Source organism: Marmota monax, unplaced genomic scaffold (assembly GCF_021218885.2).
Source record: "Marmota monax isolate L192 unplaced genomic scaffold, Marmota_monax_Labrador192_F-V1.1 WCK01_AAM20220418_F8-fsc00051, whole genome shotgun sequence".
Taxonomy (NCBI): domain Eukaryota; kingdom Metazoa; phylum Chordata; class Mammalia; order Rodentia; family Sciuridae; genus Marmota; species Marmota monax.
The window spans coordinates 12,941,327-12,952,174 of record NW_026695202.1 but is presented as its reverse complement, the minus strand read 5'-3'; the positions used below and the strand labels follow the sequence as shown (position 1 = coordinate 12,952,174).

General features: G+C 54.2%; 1 protein-coding gene across 3 annotated transcripts; it reads left to right on the top strand.

Annotated features, from left to right (window-relative positions):
• The first annotated feature begins 233 nt into the window (after positions 1 to 233).
• Pmm1 (phosphomannomutase 1) lies at positions 234 to 10,655 on the top strand. 3 transcript variants are annotated; one of them, XR_006848563.2, is made up of 9 exons: positions 248 to 372; positions 3,141 to 3,167; positions 4,050 to 4,167; positions 5,687 to 5,763; positions 5,886 to 5,977; positions 6,280 to 6,379; positions 6,672 to 8,049; positions 8,965 to 9,040; positions 9,700 to 9,758. XR_006848563.2 is itself a non-coding variant. In XM_046429480.2 (9 exons), the coding sequence occupies exons 1-9, from the start codon at positions 286 to 288 to the stop codon at positions 10,275 to 10,277; spliced, it is 816 nt and encodes a 271-aa protein (XP_046285436.1). In that variant the 5' UTR covers positions 259 to 285; the 3' UTR covers positions 10,278 to 10,655. The 3 variants fall into 3 exon arrangements, 2 of the variants coding, with proteins under 2 accessions (XP_046285437.1, XP_046285436.1); XM_046429480.2 differs by lacking the exon at positions 6,672 to 8,049 and adding an exon at positions 10,155 to 10,655 and having other exon boundaries at positions 259 to 372; positions 9,700 to 9,815; XM_046429481.2 differs by lacking the exons at positions 3,141 to 3,167; positions 6,672 to 8,049 and adding an exon at positions 10,155 to 10,655 and having other exon boundaries at positions 234 to 372; positions 9,700 to 9,815.
• The last annotated feature ends 193 nt before the right edge of the window (positions 10,656 to 10,848 follow it).

The window sequence follows — 10,848 nt, the reverse complement described above, 5'->3', positions numbered from 1 at the left end:
TGCTCCGCCCTTCCCGGTCCCTCCGCAGCCGTCGCCACAGACCCGTTTCGGCGCGCAGGCTCAGGCCCCGCCTCCGGCCGGCGGGACGCTGTGCCACGCCCCCGCCAGAGCGCTCCAGCCTCCTTTCGGCGGGCCCAGACCCCGCCCCCGTCCGGCCCGCCCTGGCCCCGCCCCCTCCGCGCGGCGCCGCCTGGCGGGCTCCCGGCCCCGCCCCGTCCAGCCTCCGCCCGGCGCGATCTGGGCGGCCGCATCCAGTGACTCCGCCCGGCGCGCGGAGCTGCAGCCATGGCTGTCACCGCCGAGGGCGCCCGAAGGAAAGAGCGCGTCCTCTGCTTGTTTGACGTGGACGGGACCCTCACGCCGGCTCGCCAGGTAGCGCCCCGACGTTCCGAATCCCCGGCCCGGAGTGTCACGCGGACCCGCGAGGGCAAGCATGGGGCCTGCGGCGGCGTGACCGCGGACACTCCCGGTCCCGGTGTGGGATGCAGCGGTTCCCGCCCTTGCCCTCCTGGGGCCGAGCTCCCTTGGTGAAGGGGACCTTGGTACCCCGTGCCCCAGCCTTCCGGGCGTCTGCGCCCTGACCTTCTCGGGAGCGCTGGGGCTAGTTCCAGTCCTGGAGGGAGGGGGCTGTGGGTGGGGGCCCGGCTCTTTCCCCGGGAGGGTTCCGTAAGGCGAGGCCTGGCTCCGGGGCTCCCACCCCGTCTCAGCCCTAGGATGCACAGTAGTCGAAGCTGGCATCTGAAGCCACGGTCCCAGCAGGACCTGGCGCGCGCGGAAATGTCAGCGTCGCGCTCTGGTGGGGGCAAGAGGCTCTCGGAGCCCTCCCGCCCCTGAGTTTGCAGGTCTGAGGCTGCGTTTAGTTTCTCAAGCCCCCACCCGCCCACCTTCCACTCGTGTCATGGAGCGGAGAGGGCTGCTTTCCTTTTTCCGGGGCTCCATAAACCTGGAGTTGGTTACAATGGAGATACTGAGGCACAGTGAGAATGGAAGTGAAGTTCTCCTTCCGAATCAACCCGTGGGGCCATCCTCCGACCTCTGCACCGCACCCAGTTTTCTCCCTTTGCTCTCATCGTGGGCGAGTCCTCAGACCCACCCTCACCAGCTGGATGCATGAATAAGCAGGCTTCACTCCTGCCCACCCTGTGGGTATTCCACCCTCCAGCATGAGGGCCCCAAGAGCCACCGGAGGTTCCTCCCGTAGCAGGAGTGGTGGGGATGTGTTTCTGGGCAGAGGCTGTTAGGAACCCAGGTCTTAGCCTCCCAAGGCCCCTCCCCTCCCCTTTAGCCAAGTTGCCTTGGCTGGGGATGGGGTTTTGGAAAGGGATCAGCCCCCTTTCTGGGTGTGGATCCTGGAGCCAGAGGCAGCCTGGAGGGAGGGTGGTGGGGCCTAGGCACACCTCCCCCCACCCTTTGCTGTATCACAACAGCCTGAAAAAGGACTGCCTGTTTATTGTCCACTGCAGGCCCTGTGCTTTGCGTTTTTCAGAAGTAAATTTGCAATTATACATGTGTTCACAGGACACATTCATTTTTGTAAAGAATGAAAATAATATAATAGGGAAGGCTAAAGTCCTCTCCGAACCCACAAGGAAGGGGCTCAGCCCCCTCCCCAAAGTTGCTTGGGTGGCTTCTTTCCAGACCTTTGTCTGGAACTATTTGCCCAGTGAAAATATTAGGCATTGTTTTGTAAGGCTATTTTTAATTAAGTGGCATTATACTATATGTGCCTTCCTGTGACTTGCTTTTGGTAGTTAACATTGTGTCTTGGGATCCTATTATATTGAAGCACAGGCCTGCCTTACCTGAGTACCTGCAGTAGAGTAGGTATGTGTCATTCTCCTGTTGACAAGCATGTAAGTTGCTTGCAGTTTTTTCACTATTATAAATATTATAAATATACCCCTTATGAACCTCTGTATATACCTGGGCAAGAGAAGTGGAAATTCCAGGTGATGGGGTATATGCATTTTAAGTTTAATAGATCCTGCTAAATTACCTTCCAAAACAGCTATACCAGTTTGCATTCCCCCCAACAGTATCCAAGAGTGCCTATTTCCCTGCATTGTCACCCACTTTAGATGTTGTCATTTTTGTATATTTAAATGGATGAAAATTCAGTTTATAACTCACTAACATTTCATTAGGAGAATCTTTTCACATCATCAGTCACCAGTTCATTGTTTTTCATTTCCAAGTCCTTTGGATACATTATCCCATTTAATTCTAACAGCTGCCCCTGTATATGGTTACTACTATGTACCCATCTAACAGAAGAGACATTGAGGGAAAGAAAGACAAAGCCATTTGCTCAAGGTCATCCTGTTGTTAGGGACTTGAGTCAGAGTTTGAATTAAGGTACATTTAGTTTTAGACATCAAAACAAGTGAGGGACAAGTGAGTATCCCTTATCCAAAATACTTGGGACTGGAGATATTTGGGATTTTTTCATATTTTTTAATATTTGCACATACATAATGAGACAACAAGATATTTTGGGGCTAGGACATAGGGCTAAACACAAAATTCATTCATGTTTCACATATACCTTATACAGCTGAGTGGGATGTCGCTCACCCATGATCCCAGCTACTCAGGAGACCCAAGCAAGAGGATCACAAGTTCAAGGCCATCCAGGGCAACTTAGCAATGCCTCAAAATGTTTAAAAATGGGGTTTAATTGTAGCTTAGTGGTAGAGTGCCCCTGGGTCAAATCCCCACTACTGGAAACAGTATACACACATCTTATACACATTACCACGTAGCCTGAAGGCAATGTGATACTTTTCCTTTTTATCTTTTTTTATTTTTTGGTGCTGGGCATCAAACCCAGGGCCTCATGAATGGTAGACAAGTGCTGTGCCACTGAGCTATACCCTGGCCCTATTTTATACAATTTTAATTTTTTTTTCTTTTTTAGATATGTACATGAGAGTAGAGTGTATTTTTACATGTTATACATACAAGGAGTATAACTTATTCTAATTAGGATCCCATTCTTGTGGTTGTACATGATGTGGAGTTTCACCAGTGGTATAGTCATATATGAAAACAGAAAAGTTATGTCTGATTCATTATACTGTTGTTTTTTTTTTTTAGAGAGAGAGAGAGAATTTTAATATTAATTTTTTTTTTTTTTTTAGTTTTTGGCAGACACAACATCTTTGTTGGTATGTGGTGCTGAGGATCGAACCCGGGCCGCACGCATGCCAGGCGAGCGCGCTACCGCTTGAGCCACATCCCCAGCCCCCATTATACTGTTTTTCCTATTCCCATCCTCCCTCCCTTTCATTTCCCTTTGTCCAATCCAGTGAACTTCTATTCCCTCCCTTCCCCCTTGTTTGGAATTAGCATCAGAGATGTATCAGAGTATCAGAGAGAACATTGGGCCTTTGTTGTTGTTTTTTTGTTTTTGTTTTTGTTTTTTATGTGCTGCTGAGGATAGAACCCAGGGCCTAGTGCATGCAAGGCAAGTACTCTACCAGCTAAGCTGTATCCCCAGCCCTGGGCCTTTGGTTTTTGGGGATTGGCTTATTTCACTTAATATGATAGTCTCCAGATCCATCCACTTACCAGCAAAAGTCATAAAGTCATTCTTTTTTGTGGCTGAGTAATATTCTATTGTGTATATGTACCACATTTAATTAATCCATTCTCTGTTGAAGGGCACCTAGGTTGGTTCCATAGCTTAGCTATTATGAATTGAGCTGCTATAAACATTGATGTGGGTGTATCACTGTGGTATGCTGATTCTAAGTGCTAGGGTATATACTGAGCAGCGGGATAACTGGGTCAACATATAATATTTTTAGTGTGCTTCTGTGACCCATCAGATTAAGTGAAGAATAGAATTTTCCATTTGTGGTATAATGTCAGTGAGCAAAAAGTTTTGAGTTTTGGATCATTTCTGATTTTCAGATTATGATGCTCAGCGCCTAGTGACTAACATCAGGTAGAAAGTGAGCTCCCTGATTCTGAGCACTAAGCGGGGGCTAAGTGGAGGTCCCTGTCTACTGAGTCAAAATCCTTCTCTTCCTCCTTCCCCACTGCAGAAAATTGACCCTGAGGTATCAGCTTTCCTGCAGAAGCTGCGCAGTCGGGTGCAGATTGGAGTGGTGGGCGGCTCCGATTACTCCAAGATTGCTGAGCAGCTGGGAGATGGGGATGAAGGTAGGAGTGGGCTGGAGCCTGTTCCAGTGGTGAGGGTGGAGGGAACAGGGAGCTGGGGAGTCAGGATGTTCCTGGGCACCCCAAAGACCTTGTACTGCTTCTGTGGGGCAAAAGAGATAGAGAAGCAGCAGCCAGATGCCCCCTTACTGAGTCAACAAGCACTGAGTAAGCCAGTGGCCAGGCAGGTGCTGGGAACAAGGCTGACCAAATCCTGACCTTCTGCAGTTTACTTTCTCATGACTCCCTGTTGAATCTAGATTTCCTCCTCTTTAAAATGGGCATTATGGGGCTGGGATTGTGGCTCAGCAGTAGAGCTCTCGCCTAGCATGGGCGGGACTCGTTGGATCCTTAGCACCACCTAGAAATAAAGGCATTGTGTTGTGTCCATCTACACCTAAAAAATAAATATTAAAAAAAAAAGTCTGGTAGAATTCAGATGAGAATTCATCTGGTCCTGGGCTTTAAAAAAATGGACATAATCAATAGTGGCTATGATTTGTTGAAAATTACCAGATGTTGCAGAGCACAGTAGCTTAGACCTGTAATCCCAGCCATGAGAGGCTGAGGCAGGAGGATCTCAAGTTCCAGGCTAGCCTCAGAAAGTTAGTGAGGACCTAAGCAACTTAATAAGACCCTGTCTCAAAATAAATAAAAGGAGCTGGGGCTGTAAGTCAATGGTAAAGCACCACTGGATTAAATACCAGTGGGGGGGGGGAGGAGGGAGGGAGGAAGGAAGGAAGTGGGGAAGGGAAGCAAAGCAAAGCAAGATAGATGACCAGGTGTTAAAGCTCTCAGGTAATCCTGGCCAGAGTAGAGAGATCATGCCATTTCTAACAGTGGACTAAGTCTCCCAGGAAGTGATTTGGATCCCAGAGCCTTTACTTCAGCTAAGTGGCAGCTGATAACCTCTAGTTCCTTAAACCAGAAACTTCCTTGAATTTTCCTTTTCCCCACATCCCCTTTTTTTTCCACCAGTGTGTCCAAAATGATCTCCCTCTCCTGTCTACGTCTCCATTTCCAGCACCCCACCATAGTCCAGGTGATCACCGCCCCCAAACCCTGCTGCAGCATCCTGGCCCTGCTCCCTCTGCAGCCCAGCTCACCCACCCCAGCAGCTTCTGTGGGCAGCGAGAGCTGAAAACTCCCCAAGGCAGTCAGCCCAGGGAACAGGAAAGCCCAGAAGGGGAGTCTCCTCTACTGTGGGGCTGTGGGAGCACAGAGTGGAAATGGCGCCCCCTGCTGGGAGTCCTAGAAGGCTTCCAGAGGAAAGAGCTGGATCTTGAAGGATAAGCAGAGGACCTTAGGGGGAACATACAAAGAGCTGGAGGAGTGATTGGCTCATGGGAAAGGAAAAGCTGTGGAAGGAGAGGAGGGCTGGAGAAGCAGGTTCAGGATGGAACTCATGGGCTCTGAAGGCCAAATCAAGGAATGCAGGCTTCCTCTGCTCTGCTTGCTCGGGGTAAAGCGCGTGCTGATCTCATGCTCTCTCTTTCTCCCTGGCTTCTGTGTGGCCCTGAAGTCATTGAGAAGTTTGATTATGTGTTTGCTGAGAACGGGACGGTGCAGTATAAGCATGGACGGCTGCTCTCCAAGCAGGTCAGCACCCCCCAGGACCTAGCCATCAGTACCCCACTTTTCCCCACTGGGACGTTGCACAGGTACCTTCTGGGCTGGGGAGAGATCTCTGCCACATCTGAGAGCCTGTGTTCCTTGTCCAGACCATCCAGAACCACCTGGGAGAAGAACTCCTACAGGACTTGATCAACTTCTGCCTCAGCTACATGGCCCTGCTCAGACTGCCCAAGAAGCGGTGAGGTCCCATCTGGCCTGGCTCCAGAACTTGGGACTTAAGGGAGGAAAAGTGTGGGTCTCCCAGATGGAACCTGGACTCAGTTCCCTGGCCTCCCACCCCCCGTGGTGATGCTAGCATGGACCCAGGGCTGGAGCATGCTAGCAAGCACCCTACCACAGAGCTGCACCCCAGCCCTGGGCTCCTGACTTAGCAGTGGGTGATTCTTGTCCCCTGTGAAGTCAGGGAGACTGTACTCATTCTCCCTGGTTCTCATTCTCCCTGGCTCCCGCCCTCCTTTCCCGGGCCTTCCTCACCACCAGCGGAACCTTCATCGAGTTCCGGAATGGCATGCTGAACATCTCGCCCATTGGTCGCAGCTGCACCCTGGAGGAGAGGATCGAGTTCTCTGAACTGGACAAGGTGCCACCCACTATGCCAGTGCAGGCCTGTAGGACTGGGGTCTTTCAACCTCTCTGAGCCTTTATTTTCTCTCATTAATGTGAACTGTGGGGTCAGGGGTGGCCCCGGCTGAACCAGCATCTTTTGGTAGCCATGTATCACTGCTATGGGCCCCTTCTTTTGCTGGTTTCCCTTCTTCATGACCTGCACCCCAGCTACCTCCTTCCCCAAGCCAACACCTAGGGTTGAGAAGTTTGATTATGTGTTTGCTGAGAACGGGACGGTGCAGTATAAGCATCTTCCCATCCCATAGGGTCCAGGATCCAACAACTCCTGTTCCTTCAGCCTCCGGAACCAGCCTCAAGTCTGCTCAGCTGCAGGCCAACACCCTACTCCCCAGACTACTGTCTTGTTCCCCAGGCTGCCCCCAATCCTGCCCCCTCAGCCCGGTCTGCTCTCCAGCAGTGCCCTTGACAATCTGTTACACATGTCGTCACCCCCAGCCCCTGCTGGCAGTCCTTCCCAGGCTCCCCAGCCCCTCTCCAGCCCTGAGGGCTCTGCCGGCTCCTGCTCCTCTTCAGCCTCCTCTCCGCATTGGGTGTGAATCTGCCCCGTCCACCATGCCCTCTCAGGATGGTGGGCATCTTCCCTGATGCGTTCCCATCGCCCTGTGCGTGCCCTCTCTCACCAGCTGGCTGCCCTCCCCTCTGCCCCCTGCTGCAGCCATGGCCTCCTTGCTTTAGCAGACAGTTTCCCAGGGTGCAGACTCAGCCCCCACCAGCTCATCCGCTCACCTCCTCAGCTCTGCTCACATGTCACCTTCTGGTGGCCCTCCCAAGCTTCACATTCACACCGCACCTCTGTCAGTCCTGCACCGCTGCCCTGTCTTAGCTTCCCCAGCATCCACCGCTGCCCTCTGACCCCCCACACTGTCTACTTTTAAGATCTCAGTTCCTCCATCAGCTCTCACCAAAACCGTCATCTCCACAGACTTGTGTGACTTGTTGGCTGATGGGTCCTGTGTGCCTCATACACAGCAAGTGCCCAGAAGTACTTTTTGTCTTTTTGCGGTGCTGGGGTTGAGCGCAGGCCTCGTGCATGCCAGGCCAGCGCTCGACGCTGAGCCATACCCAGCCTAGGGAATGCCTTTGATTGAATCTATGAAACAAGTGGCATTAATTCCATTTTATGAACGTGAAAATGAAGGCCAGAGGGGAAATGACATACCCAGGGCCACCTAGGCCGTGGGCTGCAGAGTGAAGATTGATGCAGCCCGCTGCCCACTGGTGCTTCCCTGAGAGGGGAGGGGCTCAGTGACAGGACTCCTACCCTGTGTTGGAGGCTTTCTGTAGGCATGGCCACAGCCACAGGGATCTTTCTGGTTGGAGTAGTTAAGGGCCTCTGGAGGGCCTCTGGCCTCCCTGGGGCCCACACAACCACTGGGAAGGCAGAGGCAGAGCCAGAGCCAGCAGGTGTCCCATCCCTCATATCTGTTTTCCCAGAAGAGGGAAGCACCCTCTTCATTAATCATTTCCCCATGCTTAACCAAGAAAATAGGCTCAGAGACTTCGATGACCTGCCCACGGCCACACAGCACAGCTGGCAAGCCTGGAGCCCTGGCAGCCTGTCCTTAGGTCTCGGGTGGAGTCCTATATGCCCTTATCTTGTGGCATCCAGGGCTACCTCTCCAGGTACCACACCACCTGCCTCTGTGTTCCAGCCCTACCCAGTCTGTTCAAGGTGGTGCTAGTCACTCTTCTCCCTTGCCCTGAAATCCTCAGTGGTCCCTGGCCCCCCAGAATGATTCCAAATCTCTCAAGCCAGTCCTCTGCGAGCTGAATGTCCCATAGAGCTCAGTGCTGCTTCCTTTCCATTTGTTCCCGTGCCCCCCCCAGCCCAGAAGCCAAGATGTGTGGCCAGGCTTGTGTGTTCCGTGGCCCCCCCAGGCCTGGCCTGCCATGCCCGCCATGGTCTCAGCAGGGTCAGGCCCAGAGCGACAGTTCCCTGCTCCACGCATCAAGGTGCTGCTCAGAGGGGCAGGGGCGGGGGTGGGGGCTCTCCTGGGTCCTGCTGAATCGCCCAGCCCAGCCCACAGAACATGCCCAATGAATGGGTCCACTGCCGAGGCCACATCAGCGTCCTATACCACACCAGTGCTGGGACCTGCTGCTGCTTGGTCATGGTCTTCTGCCCTTGGCCTCTCACACTCATTTCTGGTGCCTGAGCCACAGTTTGCTGTTATCTTGGGCAGAGCTGATGGGTCTGAACTGTGCCCTAAGGTGGACATGTGACGAGGACTTGGGCTGCCTGTCCCTGGGGCCTTCCTCCTCCCACCTCTGCTTGCAGGCCTCTTTCAAAATACCCCATCCACACCCATGGACAGGTATCTGGCCAGGTTCATTTCGAGGACCTTCCAGATCAGGCCCTGGCTCTGCCACTATGGCTGGGCACCTTGATTGAACAAGGCAGAGTCCCTCTCTGAACCTCTGTTTCCTCATTTGTAATGTGAGGGTCAGACCCACCTAGAGGACCAGTGAGCTTGTGTGGACAGGGCCTAGCATAGGGCTGGGCCTCCTGAGCTTCTGTCTGCACCCTTCCCTCTGCAGAAGGAGAAGATCCGAGAGAAGTTTGTGGAAGCCCTGAAGACAGAGTTTGCCGGCAAGGGATTGAGGTTCTCCCGAGGTATGTCCATCCCACAGTGGACCTGAGAGGCCTGGCCCAGGAGCCCACCCCTCAGGGCACAAGGCACACTGAGCTCCAAGCAGGCAGGGGTTTAGTATTTGCCAGGGCCCAGCACCCCCTGCCCAGGCAAATGCCCCACGCCGGGAGCTGAGCTTTCTTCCTCATGCCTCCTGGGCTCAGTCTGCTTGCACGTCCCAGGGCCAAGGCAGAGGCCTCTGGACCCACCCGCTCCCCCCCACCACTGGCAGCGCATCCGGACGGCCACGTGGCTGACACAACTGATCCCTGACCACAAACTCCCCCTCACCCAGTGGCCAAGGGCGAGACCAGCTGCCAGGCTCAGTTAAAGCCTGTGCTGATCACAGGGCCCCCGGGCTCCTCCTTCCTCCAGACACAACCCAGGGCCTCACCTGGAGCCCAGGCCACAACTTGTTCCTGCTCTCTGAGCCTGAGTGTTTCTGGGCCACTCCTCGCCTCTCCCTGCCTTGGGCACTGCGCTCATCCCCCAGACGTCCCACCGGGCCATGCTGGCTGGGGGAGGCTCCCCCAGCGCTCTAAGGGCCTCATCCTCTAAGGGCCTCATCCGTTTGCACCTGAATCAGACTGTCCTTGAAGATCCTGAGTCCGGCACTAAGCATGCCCCCTTGTCTGCCCCACAGGAGGCATGATCAGCTTTGATGTCTTCCCTGAGGGCTGGGACAAGCGCTACTGTCTGGACAGCCTGGACCAGGACAGCTTTGACACCATTCATTTCTTTGGGAACGAGACTAGCCCTGTGAGTGCAGCCCACTCAGGTTCCCCACAACCCAAACACTGGAGGTCCAGGCCAGGACTCAGGGCAACAGAGCAGACCTCTTGGGGGGGCTCCTGGAGGACCGCCCATGCTCACTAACCCCATTAGGCAGATTGGGCGCCTAGGACCCAAATTGGGCTGGACACTTGTTACCCGTCACACAAGTCAGGGCAGGGCTGACAGGGCTGTGAACATAGACTTCCTGGTGGCTCCTCCTGGGGTCTGGCCTGGGATTGTGAGGGGAGGGGCAGCTCCTGTGGGGAGGGAAGCTCCTCCTCCAGGCACCACCTCAGGGTCTCCTTTGTCCTTCCCTGTGTGCAGGGCGGGAATGACTTTGAGATCTATGCTGATCCCCGGACCGTTGGCCACAGCGTGGTCTCCCCTCAGGACACAGTGCGGAGATGCAGAGAGATCTTCTTCCCAGAGACAGCCCACGAGGCCTGACTGGCCCACACCTGTGCATCTCGGCGTCCACTGAGCCTGCCCAGGTGGGAAGAGAGCCTGGCCTTGTTGAGGCCAGGGCCCTTCCTTCTCTGGCCCAGGACCTCCTGCGAGGCCCACGGTCCCCAGCCAGTCAGCTCCTGGAGAGACTGGCTCCTGTCCTCCTTGTGCCCAGAGTATCCCCATCTTGCACTTTGGTGACTCTGGCCACAGCTGCTGCTCATACTTCTGAACCAAGCAGGTCTCCCTCCACCCAGGAGGAGGCGCGTGCTAGAGGAGGATAAGGATCCACCTGGTCCTGCCCTGACCAGAGGAGGGGCAGAGTGTTGGGAGGGCACATCTCAGAGAACTTTGTCACATACATTAAAATTCCCAGGATGAGGTGTGGTGTCAGACGCGTGTGAGGGGATGTCTGGCTCCAGTCAATGCTTTATAGCCACCACTTTGCAGATGCGGAAACAGGGACTGGGACCTGCATGGGTCACCCAGGAAGTGTGATACACTGAAGCCCCAAAAGGGCTAGTTTGGTGCGTCCTTCCCCAGGGAACCTGCAGGACAAAGGCAGCTCTGGGCC

Bases quoted from the DNA above. Each gene is read 5' to 3' on its own strand.
- Pmm1 (XM_046429480.2), top strand. From the start codon at position 286: ATGGCTGTCACCGCCGAGGGCGCCCGAAGGAAAGAGCGCGTCCTCTGC. The intron at 6,380-8,964 runs GTGCCACCCACT...TTCCCTCTGCAG, and splicing joins AGTTCTCTGAACTGGACAAG to AAGGAGAAGATCCGAGAGAA. The intron at 9,816-10,154 runs GTGAGTGCAGCC...CCCTGTGTGCAG, and splicing joins TTGGGAACGAGACTAGCCCT to GGCGGGAATGACTTTGAGAT.